The 25,927-nt window shown below is 39.2% G+C and overlaps 1 protein-coding gene across 6 annotated transcripts in view; it reads left to right on the top strand.

The window, feature by feature from the left end:
• MCF2L (MCF.2 cell line derived transforming sequence like) overlaps nucleotides 1-25,927 on the top strand; it is a 146,345-nt gene that overhangs the window by 34,282 nt on the left and 86,136 nt on the right. The window contains exon 1 of one of the 6 annotated variants that reach the window (XM_090128565.1): nucleotides 1,893-1,973. The exons of 3 other annotated variants lie outside the window; for them this stretch is intronic. Coding sequence is in view for 2 of the 3 variants with exons in the window: in XM_090128551.1 (XP_089984677.1) it covers nucleotides 17,257-17,377 (121 nt within the window). In the remaining variant the exon portion in view is untranslated. Of the gene's footprint in view, nucleotides 1-1,892; nucleotides 1,974-17,226; nucleotides 17,378-25,927 lie in introns of those variants that run through there. 2 more of the 6 variants (XM_090128551.1, XM_090128580.1) reach the window with 2 other exon arrangements.

The following is a 25,927-nucleotide window of genomic DNA, read 5'->3' as shown; positions in this document are numbered from 1 at the left end:
CACCCCAGTGGCTCTCTCAGAGTGATCTAGGACTGTATTCAGTGAAGATTCTGTCTGACACTTAGATTTTGCTGTAAGGAAGTGTTACTGAATCTGTTGAGAAAAGGCAGGATTTAGGTTTTTGTCCCCTATGGAGGGCAGGAGTTGAGAGAGATCCAAAAGTGGTTTGAAGGGAAATACAGGTATTTGAGATAGTCCCACAGAGTGTCTGCCAAGGCAGGAAGGAATCTGGGTGTTGCCGTTTGGCACTCACACGAAGAAGAAGTCCTTCCTGTTCCTTTCCTTTCCCATCGAGCAGCTCCTGACCTTTTGCACGTGGCCATTGCTTTAGCTGCTGCATTGCAGGTCTCTGATCAGTGCAGCTCCTGGCTGAGATGTGAGGTGGGAGCAGGTGGAGGGATGGAAAAGGGTCCAGTGGAGGGCCATGAAGATGATCAGAGGTCTGGAGCACCTCCCTATGAAGAGAGGCTGAGGGAGCTAGGCTTGTTCAGCATGGAAAAGAGAAGGCTGCAGGGAGACCTCTTTGCAGCCTTCCATTAATTACAATGGGATTATAAAAAGGAGAGGAATCAACTTTTTCTTGGATAGATAATGACAGAACAAGGAGAATGGTTTTAAGTTCAAGGAGGGAAGGTTTAGATTGGATATCAGGGGGAGGTTCTTTACAGTGAAAGTGGTGGGGTGCTGGAACAGGCTGCCCTGAGAGACTGTGGATTCCCCATCCCAGGATGTGTTCAAGACCATGTTGGATGGAGCCCTGGGGAGCCTGGTCTAGTACCAGATCTGGAGGGAGGTGGGCCTGCCTGTGGCAGGGGGACTAGAGCTCCGTGATCCTTGGGGTCCCTTCCAACCTAGGCCATTCTATGATGATTCTATGAGATGAACCATTGCCATGAGCTGCAGCCTTGGTTTTGGACAGCCAGCTGCAAATGTTCCTGTCGTGAGAGAGGCATGTACTGAATTAGTTCTGTGACACTACATAGTGATAATCCAGCACATAGTGTTCAGGTTTAAGGATATACAAAGGAAAAAAGGAAGCAGGACCACTTGTGCATCCACTCTCTGCTCCTCCCTACTCCTCCTCTTTGGTCTCCAAGCCAGCTATGGAGCAGTTGTGTGGGCGTTGTTTTTGTTCATTAGACCTCATGGGGCCTTACAACCCTCACGTACGCATTAAGAAGAGGAAGGCTCACAGGCCAGCCCAGTTCCTGCTGTGTGGGCTGCTGTCCTGTGCAAGGAGCATGGCCTGCACTGGCTGCCATGGTTTGCAGGCCCTCACCAGATCCTGGTGTCCCCCGGGGAATCGCAGGCCCTGCACTGGCTGCCATTTGCTGCGTGGGGGAATTACTCAGGAAGAAGTAATTAAAAGTTTCAATTATGGCTATGTTAATACTAGAGATCTCAAGCTTTGAAGATTATCACGGCATTCAGAAAAAATAAAAATAAAAAAATCTTGGTTGGAACTACTCGTGCCTTTAGAAAGGGATTTTTTGAGTGTCAAAGCCTGTTTTTTAGAGTGTTGCTAATAAGACATTAGTAAGTTATTAAGCTATGAATAAATGAAGCTGTGTTTGTTTTAAAGGCTGCTCATCTGTTCTATTTTCATTGCTGGGTATTGCTCTGCACAGCCTGCCAAGCCCTTTGCAGATGAGCTGTACTGCACTTGACAGCTCCCTGCCTGGAGTAACTTGTTATCTCTGTGAAACACAGCAACAAAGGGAACATCAGATGAGCGTGTTGGAATTGGTGAGGGAGGAGCATTCCCAGAGTGAAGTAAGGTCAGGAATATTGCTGCACAATGGCTGCACTATGCCTTCACAACCTTGGAACAGTTTACGGAGCTCCTAGGTGGGTGAATATGAGGTGTGTGTCCCATGGGACATCCTGGCAGAGCTGCTCCTCTGTTTGCTGCATTTGGAGCTCTACTTCAGTTCCCATCCAGCTTGGATTGCCGAATCTCCTTTCCTCAGGAGGTGGGATGGGATGGGGTGGGGGGAAGCAGCACGAAGCGGAGCATAGGATAAGAAATCACCTTGTTGCCACCTGATAAACTGGGCCAATTCAAAGCAATTTTAAAGAAGCATTTTTAATGAAGTATTGAATTTTTTGAGGCTTTCTGAAGATTGTTGTGCACCTTTTGTCGTGTGTTTGCCCTTGCTAATAATGAATTAGAATGTTATCCATCTTAAAGTTTTTAGTCATGTTTGTATCAGAAGGCAGTTCTCTGCTAACACTGCCAGTAAAAAGCAGAAAGTCAAATATCACAGAATCACAGAATCACTAAGGTTGGAAAAGACCTATAAGATCATCCAGTCCAACCATCCACCTATCGCCAATGGTTCTCGCTAAAATATATATCAATAACTTCTTTTAAAACTGGAGTTTATAATAATATTTTTATTAGAGAAAAAAAAAAATCAAAACTTCAGCTGACTACTGAGAAATGTCCACCAGAATTGTTTTTTTTTTGTCATAAATAAAACAGTGTAGTAAAACCATAATTTTCTGTTAATATTTTTAAATAATTTTGCTGAAAATTTGTGATTAGAAGTATGTAGGAAAACTGTCCTGTTGAAGCTGAGAAGACTTGAATATTGTTTATGACAGCAAATATAATGAGCATTTCATTTCTAGATGCCATATTCAGAATTATGGGAGCCTGTGGAAAGGATTATCTTCTCTTTTTCTGTGAGAGTAGTGCCAAGTATGTCTGAATAACCAAATTATTATTTATAATTGCCTTTATTTCATTTCTAAGAACAGGTATGAGACATTAGTCTTTGCTGGAAAAATAAATAAATCATAATTCTTTCTGGAGGCAGCTGACAGAGACAACATTATGAATTATGGAGAGATTTTTTGTTTTTTAAAACTGTGTCATCAGATGCATGACTGAAAAGCAAAATATAACGTAGTAAGTAGTAGAAGTAATGTAGTTGCTTGCATGATTAAATAATTTCTCAACGGTGTCCACTTCAAAAGGTGTTCAACAGCTCTAGGGAAGATTGCCCCATGTAAAAATCCAATTCCATTTTGTAGTTAGAGATAGTTTGTATTTTTTAGCCTGTTCTCAGATAGTTTACACTCGCTTTATCTGGCTCTCAATTGCCTAGGTAAGATTTGGAGGCTTTTAACACGTGTCAATATAGTATCACACTTTATTTTGTATTTATTTGGAAAATGACTGCCTTGTTTGGTTCTATGCAGATAAAGTTTGCTCTTTTGGAAGTCTTGTCCTGACTACCTTTTTGCACTTACTGTGAAATATATCCCAGCCTTCCCCTGGGTGAAGTGATAGCTGTGAGGAGGGAGCTCTTAAGCACAACGTTCAAAGCACTGGCAAACCCTCTGGCTGCATCTTAGGCTCTCATGAAGAGCACTTCTGTGCTACAGTTACTATGAAGGGAAAAACAAAACTCTTTGCGACTGTCTCATAATTTTTGTTTCCTATTTGACTGGATCAAATGCAGTCATCTCTTTGGAATTTTAATTGTCTGGGTTAACCTCAAAGCTTACTTGGATATTTTATGGTAGAACATTACAATTGTTGATTTGTTGGCTTGCATATCTCAGAGATCCTTCTCAATCTGTTTGTTGTAGTACTGTGGGTACTGGGGATACTTGATTGTCTGGATCCAGTTGCTGGTCTGAGACTTGACTTGATGCATGCTTCTGTCAGCATACATTAATCTCAAGCTCTTTTACCATCTTAGAGTTGATTTCAGTGGGTGTTGTATCACGCTCATAGTCTTCCAGATCTCATGAATTAGACACGTGACATTTCAGCTTATCCTCTCCCCTTTATCTGAAGACTACTGCATTTTAAATTGTAATACTCATACACAGTCTTCTTGTTTATTAAACATTTATCTTTGTTCCTGTAAAAAGTAGTTATACTTGCATTTTACATGGCATCACTTACCCCAAGTCTTTTACAAAATTCTTTGTGCCTCATAAACAAATACAAGCTATTTTATATGTCAAACAATATTTTTCAGCAGGTTTTGAAGAGGAAAATTGCAGAATAATGGGGGAATTCAAATTGCTAGTATGTCTGAAACAGTCCTTGGAGTTGGTTAAGTACCAGACTTTTAACTCACAAAGTGAATAAATAGGAGGCAGGTTCAGCCAGTGGTTGTTTTATACCCTGTATTTTCCTCTGCATCATTATTTACCTGACAATCTGAGTGCAGTTCTACTTGACCTTGTGCTATGTCTGAAGAAATAAATCCATGATAGGAGGTGATCTGGGAAGACGTAAGCTTGAAAGTGTGACATGCAGATTGTAATTAAAAGTGTTATTTTTAGAATCACAGAATCATAGAATCATTTGAGTTGGAAGGGACCCTTAAAGGTCATCTAGTCCAACTCCCCTGCAATGAGAACAGGGACACCTACAGCTGGGTCAGGTTGCTCAGAGCCCCATCCAGCCTGACCTTTAGTATCTCCAGAGACGGGCATCCACCATCTCTCTAGGCAACTTCTGCCAGTGCCTCACCATCCTTACTGTAGAAAACTTCTTCCTTATATCCAATCTAAATCTCCCATCTTTCAGTTGGAAACAATTTTCCCTTGTTCTATCCCAACAGACCCCAGAGTCTGTCCCCTTTCTTCTTATAGCTCCCCTTTAGATACTGAAAGGCCACTCTCAAGTCTCCCTGGAGCCCTCCCTTCCCAAGGCTGAACAGCCCCAGCTCTGTCAGCCTCTCCTAGCAGGGGAGGTGTTCCATCCCTTGGATCATTTTTGTGGCCCTCCTCTGGATGCACTCCAAAAGGTCCATTTCTCTCCTGTACTGAGGACTCCACATCTGGATGCAGTACTCCTGGTGAGGCCTCAGCAGCAGAGAGTAGAGGGGCAGGATCACCTTGCTCGACCTGCTGACCACATTTCTTTTGATGCAGCCCAGGGTGTGATTGGCTTTCTGGGCTATGAGGGCACATTGCTGGCTTATGTCCAACTTCACATCCACCAGTATCCCCTTGTCCTTTTTTGGCAGGGGTGTGCTTTGTCCTTACATCCCCCAATTTGTATTGGTAGTGGAGGTTGCCACAACCCATGTGCAAGACCTTGTATTCAGCTTTGTTGAACCTCATGAGGTTCTCCTGGGCCCACTGCTCAAGCCTATCTAGGTTTCTCTGGATGGCATCCTATCCCTTCGGTGTGTTGACTGCACCACACAGCTTGGTGTCATCCAAAAACTTGCTGAGGGTGCACTTGATCCACTGTTGATGTTATTTATGAAGATGTTAAATAGCACTGGTCCTAGTACTGACCCCTGAGGGACACCACTTGTCACCGAACTCCGTCCAGACATTGAACCATTGATCACTGGGTACAATCTCATAATCAGTTCTTTGTCCATTGAACAGTCCACCCACCAAATACATATCTTTCCAATTTGGAGAGAAGGATGTTATGGGAGACTATGTCAAAGGCCTTAATGAAGTCCAGAACATCATTTGTTCTACCCTTGTGTGAGACTGATATGTTTCTTTAGTGAGCCATTAAATTTCTCCTCCTTTCAGGTTCAGTGAATATTATCAATCAGAACCTACAGATTTCCCATAGGTAATCCAAAATTATGTGGGATAAAAAAAAAGATTTGAAAAGCATTACTGCTTAATCACAGAGTGTGCGTTGTGTTAACATCAGCCTTTAATATCTGCAAGTGATCAATCTCAGTAATAAGGGGGTGTAAGTTATTTAGTTTTCTGTCAGGACACCTTATTTGTGCTTTTTCTAAGCCAACTAGTCAGAGCTACAAATATTTTTAATGTTTGCCATTTATCCTGTTTTGATCCAGAAGAGTCCAATTACTTGCCAGCTGTGTGCTGGTTGTTAGCCTTCATGAGAAATGTGCTTGTTCGGGCTTTTGGTGGTGGTGGTTTTTCCCACTGAGAACCCTATACTCATAATAAACATCTTGCAAAGCTAAATTATTTATCTTAAATGTTAACCAAGGACATTTTGATTCTTCATGGCTATTAACTTTTATTATTTATTTACAATACTTGCATAGTTAATGTGAGAAACACATGTTTTTTGTACTTCCTGTTTTGTATACGCTCTCGGTTTTTGCAGTGTGATTAGATTCAACATCTCGAGTTTATTCTTTCAGCTGGAAAAGTGCCTTAAATCATGGATTTGAGACACAACATGCACTCTGAAAAGCAAGCAAAAATCCTGTAAAAGCTGGTAACATACCACAGTGTTGTGTTTTACCACACTGGCTTCCAACTGGGCTAGGGAAAGGGGTGAGCTCCCAGCCAGGTTCAGTGTTTCTGGGGCACCTCAGCCAGCCCCCAGGCTGGAGATGGCTGTACCCTGTCCTCTTGCTGTCTTTAAACCAGAAATTATGGGCTTAATGCATATTATGGGTAGAAAACTGTGGATGTTGGAGCTTATACTGGGTGCTCAAAGTTGTTCCTGCTGAACTTGGAATTAGTGAAAAGCAATAAAATGTCAGCAGGTGGAAGGATGTTAACAGTGTGGGTAAGAGGTGTGACTGTTTGTCAGGACGTGGAGGAAGTGGATCCCACATCTTCACTGTTATAAAGAATTGCATCACTCAGTGGCTAACAATAAGGACTACTTCCGAGATAATTTGTTAGAGGGGCCCCCTTCAGAAAAGAAAGGACTTGTTCAGTCAGTCCTTTAATGACCGTGTCTGTCCATGGGCATGTGGGGGTAAGGGAGGTCGAATAGCCAGATGAATTTCAACAGAAAGCCTTTGTGTAAAATATACAGAAATATACATAAAAGAAGAATCTTTTAAAACAGTTTTCAAGTAAAATGTAAAGTTGCAGGGCAAAAAGGCATTACGGTATTTTGTTCTGTACCAGGATTACTTCTCAGTAAATATTCTGAAGGTGGTACTTCAGAATATTTTTCCTGTTTTTGAATCCTCTTTCTGGTTAAATTATATTTGAAAGAGATTGTTCAGCTGTATGTGTAAGAAGATAAATACATTTCAAATTGATGGACTATGAGGAATTACATTCACTGTACTTGTCGTCAAGTGTAGAGATTATGTGGAGTCATAGGGTACACAAATTGAGAAGTCTAGTATTAATTCTTAGTTCTTTATTTCTTGAACACCAAAATAAGGAGACATAATCCTTCAGTTAAGCAAAGTGAATGTTACTTTGGAGAATGAGAGGATTTGAAGTCTGTTCCTTGATTTAGCCACCCATTACAAGTAAATTTATAATTCACTCTCTTGATCTGTGATACTCTATTGATCAACTGCCAGAATCTGGAGGTTCTGCAGTTTGGTTTGTTCAATTCTCTTCTGCAGAAATACTGAGAAGAATTTCAATTGCCTTTGGTGAAAAATGCCAATGGAAAGGTGGAGCCTCATTGCTTCACTCGCAGTAAGAAATTGTTTTACTGGGGGAATACTCAAGCTTGTACAGATTTTAAATCTACCTTAAATACATCTGCTTTACTTCAGTTCAGTGTCTAAAAAACTAGATTTGAAGACTACTTTTCTCTCTTTTGATGAAGGAGTTTGGCTAGCAGGCTTATAGTTCCAGTACTTTCTAACAACCATTAAATATATAATGTGGTGTCCACCATTTATCTGCCTGCACAACTTGTAAATAATTTAATGTTTTACTTTACCACTTTGCTTCTTCACATAACTCTAAACTGTGGAAGATAAGATTCAGCTAAATTATTAATTCAACTGGAAATTGTAACAAGTGATACATATTAAGCACCGAAAATTGCTTCTTTTTTCTCTGGGGAGAATACAAGCAGTGAAAAACAGCAAGGGAGCTAAATGGGCAATGTAATAACTGAATAGTTGGGATTGGAAAGCCCTTCTGGAGGTCATCTAGTCCAACTGCCTCCTTCAAGCAGATCTGCTTACCATGGACTTGTTCAGATGAGCATCCAGGCTGCATGTGGCTCTGGGCAGCTTGGGGTAGTGGTTGGCAACCCTGTCCACAGCAGGGAGGGTTGACACTAGATGATCTTTGAAGTCCTTTTCAATCCAGGTCGTTCTATGATTCTACGAACACCTCTGAGGGTGGAGATGATGTTCCAGGAGTCTCCTGTGTCCTCTGATATGTGGGCCAGGTACATGGGACCTGTTGCCTGGCAAGCTGCAGGGATTTGCAGTATGAAATATGTCCTCACTTGTTTAGATCTTTTCACCAGAGCACGGAGATGGTGTACTAGTGCCATGGGGACAGAGCTTCTAGAGCAAAACATTTACTGCTCACTCTTATGTGGGACTTTAACAGATCACCACACACTGACTTTATGAAGGCTTCTGGGTCTTACAACTTAAAATAATCTGACTTTATTTTTATAGCAGTCCATTGTTTCTTTTTGTCATTTATTGGGTTTTGTTTTATTTTGCCACATTCATCTAAAATACAATGTAATAGTTTTTACAGATTGGTTTTAAATGTGGTATGTAGCTGTGAAGCCAGGGATGCTCCACTATTTGATGCATCCAAATTTGATGCAGAGAAGCTTGCATGGCATGATTCACTGTTCAGTAAAGTGTTATATATATCATAGTTTAACCTGTCTTCTGCAAAATAGTCAGTGATAAGATTTCCCCTAATATAACTTTGGTTTGATTTGGGTTTATTTGGAGAACAGCTGGGAAGTTCTAAAAGGTTTGATTATTTTATGTCTTCAACATTGATCTTCACCATCTGTGCTTTTTCTGTTTCATTCTCCTACCTGCTTTTGACTCTCAGGATGTATCTGGAATCCTATATGTTCTTCTGGTGGATGAGATCAGTATGTGTGACACCTTTCAGCTGTGCAGCCTGTATTTAAGGGTCCAAAATAAAAAAAACATACCATACAGATCTGTGCTTTGCTAATAGAGCAGCCTGGTGCCAGTGGTATCTACGTATCGCACATCTGATCAAAGATTGCTCCTGTGACCAAGTCTCTTATTAATGCTTGATTGCATGATGAAATGACTGCTTTCTGAGATAGCCATGTCCTTGGATTTGGATTCCCACTGCTGGTTAGTAAGCACCCTGCTAACTGTTGTCAATTGCACAAGTGAAACACCTGAGTTTGGAGGGCATATGTGGAGTGGGATTTGTGTGCCAGGACTGAAATGCACACAGTTTAAATGCACTGGGACACTCTATATGGCATAGTAGATGGAGTGGAAAGAGGAGTTTCAAAATTGTCACCTGGAATGGATTCCAGCTTTCAGGAGCAGATCATGCTTCTCAGAGATCCCAACCTCTTCATCTCTGAAATGATGTTCCCAGTATCAGTCTTCTAGTGTGAGCATTCTTGCTTGCTATTTTCTATTATATTTCTATAATATGCTATAGATGGAATGTGTTTCTCATTCTTTTTAAGAATTACACCATAGTGACTGCATATCACGCTGTGTTTGTTTTACGTTTTCAGAAGGAAAATTGTCTTGATTCTTAGTTGTCAAAGAGCTTTTCATTTTTTAACTTAATCACAGACTTGTCCTTGGCACTGGCAGTTCCAGATGGTCAAAAAACCCTTGGTTTCTTTCTTAGTGTATATTTAGACCCTTTTGCTTGAATGTCTTTAATTATGACTGCATAATTAAAACCTCTATTAGAATTGGCTATCTGATAAGCAGAATGAGAGAAACTGACTCTGAACTGGCTAAACTCGGATTGTCTGTCTAGTAAAATATTGACCATCCCACTGGTAACTCCCTTAATCCCAGTTCAATTAAATGTGTTTATATGTACATGGGAAAAATCCCATTTTGCTGGAGTTCTACATAAGTGACCATCAAAATCAGCAGTTAAAGAATTTTTTTCTGTTTATTAATATTACAAAAATCTCCTTCTTTCTCCAAACACTTGTGTGGTATATCACTTTTGCATCCCCATGGCACTTCAGAAAGTTGCAGTGTGCTGTGTTGTAACAGATGCCTGAGAAAAATCGTATTAGTTCTTATAGGCTGGGGATTTTTATAGTGTTTCAGAAAGATCTCTAAAAGGTATTATGTATGGCTGCATACCAGCTTTGTTGAGTATTAACTGCAGTGTTTCTTTTGTGCTGAGTGGATTACTGCCATATAAATTTGTAATTGGTGTAACAGTGCATGCAGAAGAATTTCAAAGCAGCTACTCAACTGAAAACTCTTTCACTTTATTAATTTACCATTCATAAGAAGACTAAAGAGGGAGGATTGTGAAATGTGGAAAAGAATTAAAATCTGAAAGGGAAAAGGTGAGAACTGAGCACAGGATCACTTGGATCCAAAGCACACGGCAAGAGCAAACTTTTTTCAGAAGGAAACAACAACAGCAGAGAAAGAGAGCTCAAAGGCTGTTTGTGGCTTATGGTGCAAGATGATGTCAGCTCTTTGTGCAGGTGCACAGTAGTCATTTTTTATTGCACACATTAGACTACTGAGAACATAAAACGCTGTAGCTAAGGTCCACCACAGAATCACAGAATGGCCAGGGTTGGAAGGGACCTCAAGGATCATGAATCTCCAACCCCCTGCCACAGTCAGGGCCACCAACCTTCACATTTAATACTAAACCAGGCTGCCCAAGGCCCCATCCAATCTTGAGCACCTCCAGGGATGGGGCATCCACAACCTCTTTGGGCAGCCTGTTCCAGCACTTCACCACTCTCTCTGTAAAGAACTTCCCCCTGACATCCAACCTAAATCTTCCCTCCCTCAACTTAAAACCATTTCCCCTTGTCCTGCAGTTATCAACCCTTTCAGAGTTGATTCCCCTCCTGTTTGTAGGCTCCCTTTAGGTATTGAAATGCTGCAGTGAGGTCACCCCGCAGCCTTCTTTTCTCCAGGCTCCACCACTGCTAGGAATGGTACAGATGCATAGGTGCAGCAGCCAGCAATACCGTATTCCACATTTTGTATTGTGAAAGGAATTGTCTTCAAGGAAAAGACCTTCTGAAAGTCATCCCTCTAACCTATACAGTTTGGCAGCATTATGAAACTGAAGTTTCACTAGTGGGCTGAACTTAAACATGGCAGAGCAGGCTGGGAAGACCAGCATTACTCAGCAATGGTGTAAATATATATGAGCCCCTCCTTTTCCTCTCTTGCTGCTTCTGCCAGCAATCAACCCAGCGAGTAAGTACTATGTACCCACTCTATTCAGTGATTAAAAGATACTGCTTTTGAGCTCAAACTCATTCTTTTGAAAATAAATCAAGTACTCTTAAACCTGAGCAACTGTCCTTTCAGCATCAAATTTTGGCTTTCTGCCCCTAGCTGGTTCTGCGCAGAGCTGTTTTGTGGAAGCCCAGTAAATGCTGTTGACTGCATTTATTATTCTGTTAAATATATATTTATATATATATATAAGTATATATACACATATATACAAAGATATAATTGGGTTTTGAAAAAAGATTATTCATTTCTCTGCCACTGTTTTACCCAGTTCATGTCTGTAGCATTCCCTTACCCATTGTTCCATGCCTTCCAGGCATGACAGGTGCATGGTGGACAGACATTCCATGGTCTCCATCCCTTTCTTTCTCCTTTTGTCAGAGAAATCTCCTCTCAGCCACCTATCTTTGGTTGTCTCCTTCCTTTGCGTTGTCTTCATAGCCTCAACAACAGGCAACTAGGTGAAGAACAGACCTGAGCTGAGAGTGTGAAAGCACGGGAATAAAATTAATCTTGTGAAATTTATATGTGTAATGTGTGAAAATGCAGAAATAATTTATGTGAGCAACCCAATCTGAACAGGTTCATTTTCTTCACCCATCTTCACTTCTGACCATAAGCTGGACCTCATGCCTCTGGCAAAACTACTCAATGGTGACCTGTTGTGTCACTCAGCAGGCTGTTTTACCTGATAGAATTGAAGTAAATGAATGACTTGGAGGTAGCAATTGCTTAATTACCTCTAATGTGATCCATTACCTCTGGCTTCAGACAGGCACTGGCTACTCACCCAGCATTTCCCCTTTCTGGCCTCCTGCCCTGAACCAGGACAATCACAGTTTTCATGCTCTTTCCAAGAACATCTTCTGTAGTTTTGAAGCTGATTGCAAGTTGCCTTCTAAACTTACTACACTGAAGGATAAACAAGAAGTGCAGTCTTGCAGGATGTTAAACCTCACCTTGCCTAGCTGGTAACATAGAGTTGTTCCCTTCTAGTTTTTTTTTTGTGTGTGTGTGTGTGTGAGCAGATGTGATTTTCTGAGTATTTTTGATCCCTAATGTCGGAGTAAGTTGTTATTTTGGAGACAGGTGTCAAGTTTATTGCTAACCCATAGCAAATTCAGACATGCAGGGATAAAATTGCTTAAATTAGAGGGGCGGATGACAGGCTTTAAAAGCTTCAGAGTTGTCTTTATAGTGAAATACTAACACTTTCAGAATATTGAAACCCTAATTTTATATTTTGCAATTTCTTTTTCGTGTTGCACACTTATGTTACAAAATAATCTTTATTGATTTTAGGATTTATTTTATATGGTAATAACTGAACTCTTTTCAAGCGATTGTTTTAAAAGAAAGAGTGGCAGCTGTGATTCAGCAGCAGAATGTGTAATTATAAATAGAATGCAGGCTGCCCATTTATCTCAACCCCTGTTCCACTTACATTCATCTGATGCTGAGGCTTATTACAATCGTGGTTTGTCTCTGAGCAGACGTGTTTGGTTAGGGTTAAGCTTGGACAACTAAACTAATGTGTTTATGTAAATTAATTCAAGATTTGTCTGTAGATTTCTCATGAAATTAAATAATAATTTCACCTCCTAGACTTTAATAAATTAATATCAAAGTATTGTGAATATTTACCAGTATCTGATAGTGATAGATGTTAGGAAACACTGAGTTTGTAAAAGCTTTTAGGTTTGCTTGAATATATTTCAATTAATATTTATTTCTGAGTTTTCTCACCAGTTATAGTCTGCTCTTCTTATATGTCATGGTATTTTTAATAAATGTGATTTCAGTTCACAGATTCTCTAGTCTACGTTACAAGAGACCCATTCTCTCTAAGATAACGTATTTCAGAGAGAATATTCGAGACTAAAACTGAAATACAAGAAAACCTTTCAAATTTTAATAAGTATAAAAATAAGATAGGTAAAAGATGTACCTAAACTTCACATTAGTCTCACCCACATTGAAAGAGGAAGGATCATTCTTTTCTTGTATTTAAATATCCTTGGCATCATGGAGTAGTGATTTATTTCTCAGGTTTTCCATCAGGTATTCTCTCAATGTTTTCCTTCTACAACAGCCCTGTAGTGTTTCTAGATGTAAAAATATCAAGTTCTGTGTCTTTGAAATCTCCTTTATCATTTAAAATCAGCCTCTAGCTGACTTTCCCTTATTTTAGCCTAGTGATTAGCTCTTGGCATGGATTAATTTTTGTCAACTTGTTTTTCATTTGAAAAATAAACACATTACTTGCCATAATTTGACATCTAAGTATGGTTATAAGAAAGCTCAGGACTAAGCATCATAACAACTAGTGTTCCCTTGTTACTGCATATCTCTATAAAATGGATTACATTTCAGATCAGAAGTAACTTATGTATTATCTTTTCAATGTGTGCAAAACAGTATTTTTGTTCAGTAACGTAGTATGATTCCAAGTTAGATGTTTGAGCCACCATTTTCAACTAAGCAAGTATCATTTGTGTGCAGAGATAACTAATGGAGCATGGTTTAAACAGAGAAGGCTAAACAACAGATCTCTTGTGGTGTGCTTTTCTTCCCCCTCATTTAATTTCCACTATTACTGAAAATGCATTGAGACTGAAAGATACACGTGGCACTTGCACCTTTTTTCAAAAGGCTGAGATTTAGCTTGTATGTGTGTTTGTTTTTTTGTGTTTCAAGAAGCAGCAATTTCAGAACTGTTTTTGCATATGTTATGATCAAGATCCCTGTATAATTTTCATAGTCTTTTACGTTCTTCATGGAAGACCTCTCCTGCACTCCTCCATATTTTCATCAGAGATGTGATGCCCCTTCTGATATTATAGTTTCTCTGCAGAAAATCCTACCTGCAGGGATTCAAGAGAAAAGGACAGGATAATCTATAGGTACAGATCTCATGGATGGACTCCTGCACTGTGTGCACAGTGGGATCTTGAAGTGCAACTTGTAGGAAGTACCGTGCATGATTTCTTGCCTATAAGATGCAGTCTTTTCCCTGACAAATGAGATATAATATCAAGAAGAAATGGCAACACTGGTGGCAGTGGCTTATCAGCAGGCTTGAAGATGAATTTGTTCTGAGTGGAAGAAACACAGGAACATATATCTGTGTGCTAATGCAGTGTGATTCTGCCATCAGAGCCTCCTGCACTGTACTGCTAGGAGATATATGTTGTCATGTAATGCAAACTTTTCAGAGCTTTGCATTTAATGTAAGGATGTAAGGATGCAAATACTTGTTAAGATGTGGGGGAAAAAACACATCGGGGCATTTGAGATGTTCCATAAAGATAAGGCTCCCATACCAACAAAAAGATTAAAAGGAACAAGGAGAACATCCAGCAATGATGGAACTGATGGCAATTTAATTTAATGATCTTTTAGAAAACTTGAAGTTATTTTATGAATAAAAATTTTGCAAGAGTTTCTGTGAAGAATTGAGGAGATGTAATTCAGCATGGGTGCTGTGAATGTGTAACACTGTGCCTGCAGCCAAAAGCAGACCCAGAGATGGAGCTTGAGAAGAACACAAGCTGTTCCATTACCAAGATTTTGTTGACTGCATTGAACTGTTTGTGGTCACTTAAAGGCATTCACAGAGTGGAAGAGTTGCCCATCAAATATTACTGTTTATGTCATAAGAAAGAAAAAATATTACCATCTCTAAACTGCTAAGGGGTTTACTGATGCTGTACAGAGCAGAGAAGAAACTCTTCTAATACAAGCTTTTGTTATAGTAATGCCAACAGCGAGGGAAATTATTCTGGTTATTTTCCTGGAGATAGAGGCTGCTGCTGTTTGGAAAACACTGCGTTACACCATCTGTTTCCTTCTGATTGCACTCTACCGCAGCCATTGTTGTGATTAATTTTTTGCTTCTAGGCACATATCTGAGTGTTCAAAAGAAGATTAAAAGCTTGTTTCGTGGATGGGGATACAGCTAATGGCTAGCTTTCAGTAGGATTTTGTGTACTTAACAACTTTACAACTCAAGTCATCAATCTTCTGTGTGCATTAAATAGAGGAAGAAAGCAAGGAGAACATTTTTATGCTTCACTGTAATAATCCCTGTTGATGAGATGTTCAACATGTGCCACTAGCATCACAGCACACTCGATGCCCCACTGGGACAGTCACTATTCCACTGCTGCCTTGGCTGCTAGAGGGTGATGTGTGGTCTTATCCTGTTCCAGTCAAGGGCCAGACTGGCTCCTTTGGGCAGGCGTCTGGTGTGCCCCAAAAGCCCCAAAGAAGGAGTGGACTGCTTGCTTGGAAGAACTCCAAGTGCAGAGCAACCCCAGAAAATGTTGGATTTTGTCTAACAGTGATGTTCTGCCTATTTGAGTTGCATTCTCTTTTGTTTGAACCCTAAATATGTAGTACAGTGGTGGTGTACATTGTGGTAGTTTTCCATCAATAGACTTTTCACTTCCTTCCTTCCTTTCTTCCTTTTAATTCCTCTATTACTTAAATAAGCCTGATAGGCCTTTGATCCAGGATGAGTAGCACAACTGCATTATGCAGAGTCCATTTGCTTATTATAATGAATTTGGGAAATAAGTGATGTTTGAATGAAATGCGTCAGTTATTATTCATTTTTCTACCTCTCTCGATCATCACATTTCAAGATGTCACATTAGCCTGTGATGTCATGTTGAAACTCAAGCATTTTCTCCTCTGCTAGCCAGCTATCTTAAAGCTAGTATTTTGTACTGAGTTTATGTTAAATATTTACTTCAATATGACTTAAGCAAGTTTGTTGTAATTTGCTTTCAGAATAATGATCATTGGGAGACAGACTTCAGAATACCTTTTCAGTTTGATGTGCACAGTGCTATATATGGGGTTGTGGTAGATCTGTAGCCATACAGGACATAGTTAAACAGAATTGAGAGGAAAATGTTGACTGCCAAGTAAAGCACTATTATCAATTTCCTCTCTCCTGCATTGAAAGAGACAGGGGGAACAGACAGTGTAGGGTTTCCTGATGTGTTTTAAGAAAGCATGGGATTTATTTCCCCTCCCTTCCTTCCTATTAGTTGTTTGTTAACTCCCAGGAAGATTCAAGCTTTTCTTGTGAGATCTTTCTGCTTGCAGATTCTGGAGATACGCTCAGCCTTTGAGCAGCTCGCTTCTTGTGTCTTTATGAATTTGGAGAGAGGGAGAGGAGATTGGTGATAAGGGTCGGACTCAGGATAAACGAACAGAAGAGTAATTTCTAATTAACAACTCTGTATCGCCAATGGTATTTGCTTTTAATTTGCTGGCATAAGCACAGTGCAGGCCCTTGAGGGAGACGGGATGCTTCAGACCCAGAACTAGGAAGCACAGCGAGTGTCAGCATGAAATTCCTGCCCATCTGAGTGCTGATTTGGGAACCTGAGAGCAAGACCGTGTGAAAGACCTTCAGCTGCCCTTCTTCACTACAAACCTCAGCTCCCTGTGCAGCTACTGAACCTCTCCTCTCAGTAATGAGAAGGATGTGAAGACCCCGGCAGCAGGGCCAGTTGCTTGGGATGAGAAGCGGCTTTGGAGCCCCGGATTCTTTGAGGGAGCTTTTCTTCAGCTGAAACAGCTGTTGTTTTGGATGAAACATTGAAGACCAGACAGTTCTGTGCTTTTTTGAAGTTTCATCTGGTAATCCAACCTGCTTATGTGAGAAACTCTGCTTCTTTTATTCATACTGCTTGCACTGGAAACAAGAAAATAGGCTGTAAGCAGTAGCAAGATGTCCCATCTCTCTGCTGTGTGAAGTGTGCTATAAACTGAGGACATCTTGCATCTCTGTGTGGAAACTGTCCAGCATTTTCTGTCCATTAACTACAATTAAATTTTCTCTTTTCTTTGTAGTAAAAATGGGCATGGGTTTCTGAGGAAAAGCACATCTGATACAAAAAACCGAACTGCATCTATTTTCAGTTCTTTAAATCTGAGTCTTTTTTGTAATCTTTTTCTTTTTTTTTAGTGTTTGAATTTGACAAAGAAATCTTCTGTTCCATTGACATTTACAAGCAAAATCAGTGTTTCAGTGCATCAGAAGTGTGCTGTTTTGAAGAGCTGATTTTTATTTCCTTTAGTGAATAACTTGCTGAAGATACAGAGATACGCATCCATGTCGCAACGTCGGCTTTTAAAGGATGGACATGAAAGTCACTTTAGGATCCTACCAAGATTCAGCCAAATCCTTCACAGTAGAAGGCACTCGCGAAATCACACACGCCAAATATGCTCTGGTGAGGTGATTGTATAGTTGATCCTATATTGTGATTTACCTCTGCACAGAATGTTTGCATTTAAGTTTGAGCAGCATGTGAGGTGCATCAAAGCAATAAGGAGCCTCCTACTGGGCTTGCTGATTTTCACAACTGCAGTGATTCTTGCAGGAGCTAGCATGTTTTCTCAAAGTACGCTCATGCAGGGATCCAGCATTTGTTATAGTTGCAATATTTAAATCTTTATCCATATTAGATGATACTTGTGCATAGTGATTACTCACTGTCACTTACAGGAGATAAACATTATATGTGCACGCAATTTTATTTTTCCTTGCAGCTCCAGACATATGATAATATCTAACAAACACAGATGGTAATGCTTTACATGAACCTGCCTTCAGTACTGTAAAAGAACTTCATTGAGTGCTCCACTCTTAAAAGCATCGAATCATAGAATTTTTTGAGTTGGAAGGGACCTTTAAAGGTCATCCAGATCAATTCCCCTGCAATGAACAGGGTCAACATAAGTAACTACACCAAAAAAACTATAACTGTATTGAAAGCTCAGAAAGCCTCCAATCTTTGAACGTAATGTACCGAATGTGGGACTTGCCAACATTTAGTCAGCATGAAGTCTTGTTTCATACAGTATATTGTATAATCACATCTTAGTAAAAGTAAAAATTATATCATCTTTATGTTTAGTAAGGCTGTGTTTTGCTGAGTTTTTTCCCTGAGATAGGTTGTCCTTGACTGGCTGAGGTAAGACAAAACAGGTTTTTCAATTGTTAATGAATCCTTTCCTGGTTTTATATACACAGTGACCTATTGTGGTTTAAAAAAAAAAAAAAAAGGATATTTTTTTTCAGTTGATTTTTAAATTAATTTGCAGCACATGAAATTGAAGTCAAAATATGCTAAGCAACTTTTTAAATAAGTATACATTTTTCAAAGCTCTCAGTATTTCCTTTTTTCATGTTGACACTTGTACTTGGGAAAAGTTAGGAAGAGAAAAATGTCTCTATGGTGTTTCCTTTTGCTCCCCTTCTTTTGTGTTGTGCTCACTGAATCTTATGTAGTCTGTGGTGCTTGGAATGAAAATCATATGATTTTTTAATAACTTTTTGTTTTTCTTTGTAACTTTCAATGCAAATATTTTACCTTTCCTGACTTAGCTGATCTCAACATTGACCTCTTGATGTCAATGTTTGGTACCCCTGGGAGTACTAACTAATCATCAAAATTCAACAATTCATTCAATTTTGATTAGACCAGAAAAAATGTTTTATGTTAATTGCTGGTAATCACAGTAAAAAACAGTGGGAGGAACTCAGCCATGTTTAAGCAGATGGGATGCAATGTTTCAAACCAGTGCAAAACAAAGCCTCCTTGAGTTTAGCCTTACCTTTATTTAGGATTCAACCGTCACTCACTTGTAGTCACACTGCAGTTAAATTCAAAATGTAACCATAACAGTTCTGGCACTGGCACTGGCACTGTTTTCGAACATCTGTTTACTTCTGAGTTTTGGATGCCTGTTGGTCATTCATAAAGGAAGTGGGACAAATCCCAACTATAGGCAAAACTTTGACTGCACAGGAGAAAAACGTGGATTTAATATATTGAACATGTACTAATGTAAAGAAAAATCCTCATTTTAGGCTTATTTCCTTCAGAATTAGATTTCTGATATAAATCTCATAATGCTATACAATTATCTCTTACTTAGAGATTCTTTTCACTACATACAGATGTGCACAGTCAGAAAGCTATATGATTCCGTAGGAAGCTGTCTCTCTTTATTATTATTATACCAAAACCCCTTTTGATTGTGCTGCGGTCTTTTCTTTTTGAAGTCTACAAGTATGCAAAAATTCTGTTTCCTTTCCTTCCTGTTATCCATTTTATGTTGACAGTAGAAAAGCAATTATATGGTTCTAATGTTAACCTTACATATACAGTAAGAATTAGTCCATTGTTTTGGTCAAAACCATTTTATGGCCTTTCGTACTGATAACAGTCTTTCCACCTTCCTGTTGGCAGACTTTAATTAGCATTCAGTGGCAGTTTCAGACCAAACGGTACACCAAATGTGGATCAAGGTTTTAGACTGCAGAAAAGGAGAGATCATATAGTCTGGGAGCATTTCTGTCCTGTTGCTGCTCTGGCTAAAGTTACAGTTTTGGCAAGCACTTATTTCCAAAGTTATTGTACTTTGAGTCTGTGAATGCCATGATGCGTACATCTCTTCTCTACTTGTGACAAAATTAAGCCACTCTGTCCTGTTGCCCCAATCTTGCAGGGCTTCGTTCTTTTCCCATTAGCATCTCTGGAAACTACCGAGAGTGGTTTTGCTCACTGTCATTTCACTCCTTCCCTCCATGTTAAAAAAAAAAAAAAAACACTATAGAAATCTTTATGTGAATATTAAATGTCCTAGTTCATAGACTGGTTTTGCACGACCTTCTTTACTTTTATGAGAGAGGCTGTGCTGACTTTCCTAGTCTTTATGCTTTATCAAACCTGCCTCTAGTTTAATTTTAACAAAGACAACTTTATTTACTCACAGTTTGTGGAGGATTGGGTCTGTCCTCCTTGGCCTAACCCTGTTCTGGCTGCTCTCTGCAGAAGTCTTTTTCCCAGGCTTCTTGTACAGCCTTTATCCCTCTGACTTGGCCTACCCTTTCTCCAGTGATGCTTACACTTTGGACCAAGATGATTTGAGGCTGACCACCATATTTCCCCTCCTGCCTGTGCAGGCAGGTTCTAGGCTTATATGGCCAGGCCTTCGGTTACAAAAAGGTGTCATGGTCTCGGCTTCCATCCCTAACTGTACATCTTCTGGGTACTTCTGTAGGCAGGTACAACAGCAGCTGTAGAGTTTGTGAAAGAGATCATCCCTGGAGACATGTGGCTTCAAACAGTCTCTTATGGGATGTCTCATCCACAGAGAGAAGTTTTACCAGATAGCATCCTGCTATGGCCTATTGCAGTGGACTTCCCAGAGTGGTGCTAACAGAGCATCCTTACAGGTTCTTCTGCTTCTCACTCTTTGTCTAAGTGTCATATGACTGTTTCTGTTGGATATTGGTTTTTCTGGTGTGGGAAGAGCATGTGGTCTATAGCTTACAGGACGGATAGCGAAGTGCATGGAATCAGCCAATGTCAGATTAAATATATTCCAGACTAAGTCTATAAATACAGTAGGGGAAGGAATACTTCGGTACCTGAAGGCTTTGACATGGTGAAAACCTGCCTGGATCTGTGTAAACACTGAGATTTCTGGTCAGCGTTAAAGTTTGCTACTACAAATTAATTACTGTTAGCCATTCTGTACAGGCCCAGGCTTATAAAGCTATGTTTGCTGTTGCTATGTTCATTTGCAGACTGGATAAATGTGTTGAAAAGGGATTTAAGATTTGGAGTTTATATGTTTGAGTCTTCCATTATCTGCTAGAAATGCCATTGTACTTTGTCCAGCACAAATTTGTAGAAGAGGCTTGGAGGTGAACCCCATCAAAAGATGATAATCTGCAGAGAAATATTGAAACCATGACTGAGCAATTCAGTACAGCTCATTCCTGATAGTGTTACAAATGTCTCATTGAAAGTTAGTTTTGCTTTGCCTTGTTGAAGGCTAACATTAGAGAAAATGTGTCTAGGGCCTGAGCCTATAGTCAAGATATACTGTATGAGACAGTGGGTATATCAGCAGTCTGCAAATACTCGGGGTGGGGACATGAGAGGAGAGCACTATCATTAAAGAGATGATTACAAGAACAATGGCACCACTGGAAGAAAATATATTTGTAAAGTCATCTTGGGCCACCTGTTGCATTTGTGGAACAAAGTTCAGTTTATATGAAAGCTCTTGCCTTCTGAGGGCAGTTTGTTCTGAGTAGAGGAAGGGGAAAGTGGACACTTTTCTTGTCTGACACTCTTCTCTCACGATGAATCAGAGAACAATTTCTGTAGCAGAAATGAAGAGCTATTATTTTTTCTCAGAATGGTGTTCCTGGTTGGATTTTGTGGCAAAGGGTAAGTTGGCTTAACTTTATAATAACTATTGTAAATATAAACAGATGGTGTAGTCTGCCAAGGCAGGGAGGTGTGTGTAAGGTGTGTGACAGTGCTCTGGGAAGCATCTTGAACAGTGTGTTTTTTTATATGCCAAAAAAGCTTGTGCATTTCAACAGTCTTACCACTATAAAATTTGCTAGCGTATTGATTCTTGAAAATATATTTTGTGCAGTTTTTTGAAAAAAACCTTTCTTCACTAATAATACCTGCAAAACTTGTTACCATTCAGTGTCTATGAAATGCTAAATTAAATGACATATTGGGCTAAGCCAAGTTACACAGTGACTGTCAGAAAAAGCAGCATCACAGCTGTCATCCTTCCAAAGTTAGAAAAGTTCCCAAGCAGTATGCCCATCAAAAGAAATCTGTTTCTTCCTTTTGAGATCAATTTCAGAGCATCATCAAAGAATTTTTTAGGGCAGTATATGCTGCTGGAATCAGTTTAATATGCATTTTAAGATAAAGAGGTTGTTATTCTTCAGAGATACCAGTGCAGTGATTCTGGCAAATGTTTTTCTTCCTCCACTTAGGAGTCTTTATTGACTGTTTTTATAAAACTTCATCCTCCTTTTGTAACTGTTGGGCTTTTTTTTTTCCCTTGAGTTTTTTTAATGTAGGGCTTTTATTATTCTGAAATCTTTACTGTTTTTGTCAGTTAGAGTGAAGGAATGCATGATTTGAGGGGTGGAATTTATAATCATGATAAGAGGTACACTTTGAGAGAAAGGAGAAATATCTAAAATAGATGACATAATCAGCAGATTTCTGAGACTTAAGATTTCTGAAATCACTTTTTATTTCCTAACTCTTGTTTGAAAAAGCTATTGGAATTCCTTTTCAAATAATATAAAACTAGAGTATTATAAATTGCAATGTTATAAAAGTAAATATTTTTAAATCCTTAGTGCCTTACTTGGTTTGTAGACAGAAAGATATTACTTCTCAAGTTGTGTTCAGAATGTTGAAGGAGTATGTAGGCTCTGGGATACTGATGTACAGGCTGGCACTTGTCCCCAGTGATGAATCCTTCAAGAAAACTGATTCAAAATAGTCATTGTGTTAATAGGTCAGAGAGTCATTGCATCTGTATGTTTATATGTGGCAATTTTCATCACATAATTAAATGAGATACTATAAGAAAATATATTTTGAGTTTGTGGAAAAGGTTAAAAAGGTGTTGTTTCTTTGGAGAGTTTTCCTCTCTTGTGTAAGGAATATGAATTCTACAAAAGCTGCATCAGCTCTCTTCTTGGCTGTTAAAAATATTTCAAATTACTCTTTTAAAATTAGTATTACATTTATGGACGTAATCTGCATGTTCCCTGAGGAGAAAAAAAAAAGTGTGTGAGAAAGACACACATTTGAACACAAAAACAAACATGTACACATGTGATTAAGGGTAATACAAGAGTTGACTTGTTAGGTTCCTCTTCCAATCAGTCTAATGACTCTGAGCTCCTTGAGCCTGCATCCTTGCCATTTCCCCAGACTCTGCCTGTGGTTTCCTCTTTGTCCCCACTTACTAAGATTAAGGCCATCTGTGAGTCTTCTTATGAGGAACAGACCTTTTCTGAGACTGTTCTGTGATGTTTGAGGTGTGAATGTATGCAAAGGAAGAAGAAATGTAAAAATTAGTTGCGTCACTTCAGTACATGCGAAGTGAATTATCAGAAGACAAAATCTGACTGTGCATACAACTCTTGAGGTGGTGTATTGCTGAACATTAGTGCTGTTTAAAATGCTTATTTAATTAAAGGACACTAGCATATGTGGTGTAATGCTATAGTATGTTACGAGTTAGGAGGAAGTTTTATTTTCCTCCTTTCATGGCTGTTGAGGATTATAAACCTTAACGAGGAAAGGAGATTTGAAAAAATAATGCAACAGTGGAAAAAAAAGTACTTACTGTTTCCCTAATGAATAAGCAGAGATACTTCACTTGAACAAAAAGTTACTAGCTATTCTTACAGCGTGGTTTTGCTTTTCCAGATGGAGAATTGTCAACAAAAAGGTATTTACTCTCTGGGCAGAACCAGTATTGGAGCCAGGATGTAGTTTTATTTACTTCCTTTATCTTCTTCGATGTTCTTTTAAGACGTTTGCAATCTCATGTACTGTTGCAATCTGTTTAGCTATACTGAAGTCATGCTTAATAAGATGGTCTGTACTACTTCCTTTTACTGTGTATACTTGCAGTGTTTAACAAAATCCCACATGATCATCAAATTAACCTCAAATGTTAAGCTAACCTGAAAAGGTTGAACATATGTGGTCTTTTCGTAAAGCAAGCTAAGTTAAAAGGATCAAGGTTTATTGTAAGATTTACAGCACTTCCTGGTTTGAACTAATTCGTTTTTTTTTTCCCCCTTTTCAGAAGCACTATATCTCCTTCCATAGCAGAATCTGAAGATCAACACAACTTTTGTGTTTCATTTCTTGTTTGGTGATCTTAGAAAAAAATCCCAATGAGATTCTATTTTAGTCAGCAGTTAATACTACCTCACACACTACTTCTGTTTCTTGCACTTTGAATTGTGTCTGGCATGAAACCTTCCTGAATCTTGTTGGTTGATGTTTTTTCCTAAGATTAATGATTCATTATAATCTTAGTTTTCACATTTACTTACTCTTCTTCAGTATTTGCAGCCTTGAATATTGAGAATGAGCTTGTCAGTTTGCTCAAAAGTTGGGTTAGTGACAGGGCTATTGAGCATGTTCTGGGGAGAGGCCAAAAAACAAACTGGAGAAAATAGGAATGTACAGGAATCTTCTTTTGTAGGGGCTTCTTCTTATCATCCCTTTTTATGCCCAGGTGGAAAAATCTCACATTTTTTGTGCTCTGTTGTCAGCATGAGTGAGTCTCCATCCAATCTTATTATTTTTATCAGACTTACAATTGTTTCTGATTTCAAAGTTACTTGTCAATTTTAGAACTTTGTTAAGGTAAGGACACAAAATATCACACTAGGGAGCAAATTAAAAGAGGATCTTGAGAGGTTGGAGGGAGTAGCTTGCAGTCATCTTCAAGGAATTTTCTCCGCTTAACCACTTCAGAATTGTGGGACAATTGAGAGAGAAATGATTATATTTGTGATTGATCCTGTAAGTTCAAATGCAAGTAGGTTGTGGAGAATATACTTTAAAAACAATAATTTTTCTGGTGAAAAATTATCTTTGAGTTGTCCTGGATTAAAACAATCCTTGTGATTTGTGAATCTCACTACAGTAATTTAACACACCTGGAGTGCTTTCTGAACAAGTTTCAGCTGGACAGTATTAACATATTTGCTTAATTGCACTAATCATGAGTAATTCTCTGAGTCAATTTTTTGTTTGATTTATCCCAGAAATCAGTTTAGAAACCTACATGGTATGTGACATATACAGTTCACGTGAAGTAGGTCACTCCAAAAGTAGTATCTCCTATTTATTTCCATGGAAACTACAACAGATACAAAGAGCACAGTAGCACTATGTGAGAGAGCAAATTCTCAGCTACAAAACACTGTTTTTCAACACTCTCACCACCATTTACTATGCATTTTCCCCAGTGATCAACACGACCCCACCTGCCACACTCAAAGCAATCTGCACCAGTAGAGATGACGCATTGTTGCTTTCACTACTGCTGAAATGCACCACCCACCATCTCACTGTGCTCACATCCACTGTTTGCTCTCCATCGATGTTCAGCAAGCATCAAAGAATGTCAGTGGGTGCCATTTTTTCTTCACGGAGGAATTCATTTCCACATCTTTGCTTCATGTGCACTTCCATGTCAGACACCATTGTGCCCCTCTGCTGCCATCTGTCACAAGGCAACAACGTGTAACAGAATATTGGTGGGAAGGTTCAGTGTCTACCACTTTACCACCAACATCTGCCTCTGACATTGTGGGCTGACAGAATAAAACAGGAGACGTTACTTTAGGAGCAGTCTATACATGTGGGAGAGCTAGTTGAAGAACTTGTTTAAATGTGTCCTTTGGTTTTGGGGGGCAGGAGCTCATTGCTTCTCATGCTTTTCTTTGCAGGAAAGATAAAGCCTATATTTCTGTCTTCTTTTAGGTGAAGGTCATAAGCATTCACAAAACATAAGTAATTTGTTTTATGCAGTGAGTCTGTGTGGGAGAATTATTCTTTAATTGCTAAACATTAATGACCATTTTCTCTGCTTTAGCAAAACATTTGTCTATTTTAATCAATTATCTAATTCTACTGCCATTGTGCATTCAGAAGGTGTATATGAGAAAGTGGACAGCAATCAGAAGGTCATTTGTCTTGTGTTAAATGAGAACTAGTGTGTTGAATGAATTCAAGATACTGCAACTGTCCTTTTACGTTAGAGATACTTTACCTTCTCAATACTCCAAGTCATAGGCAGGTTTTTGCCCTTGAAACTCAAAACGTATCTTTCCTGAGAGCCCCAAAACATGCAGCTCTCCTTTAACTATCAAACACTCTAGCTTCATCTGAACCTCTAGGACT

Source organism: Phasianus colchicus, chromosome 1, assembly GCF_987193195.1.
Source record: "Phasianus colchicus chromosome 1, bPhaCol1.hap1.1, whole genome shotgun sequence".
In the NCBI taxonomy this organism is placed as follows: domain Eukaryota; kingdom Metazoa; phylum Chordata; class Aves; order Galliformes; family Phasianidae; genus Phasianus; species Phasianus colchicus.
The sequence above is the reverse complement of the archived record's forward strand: the minus strand, read 5'-3'. Positions and strand labels throughout refer to the sequence as shown.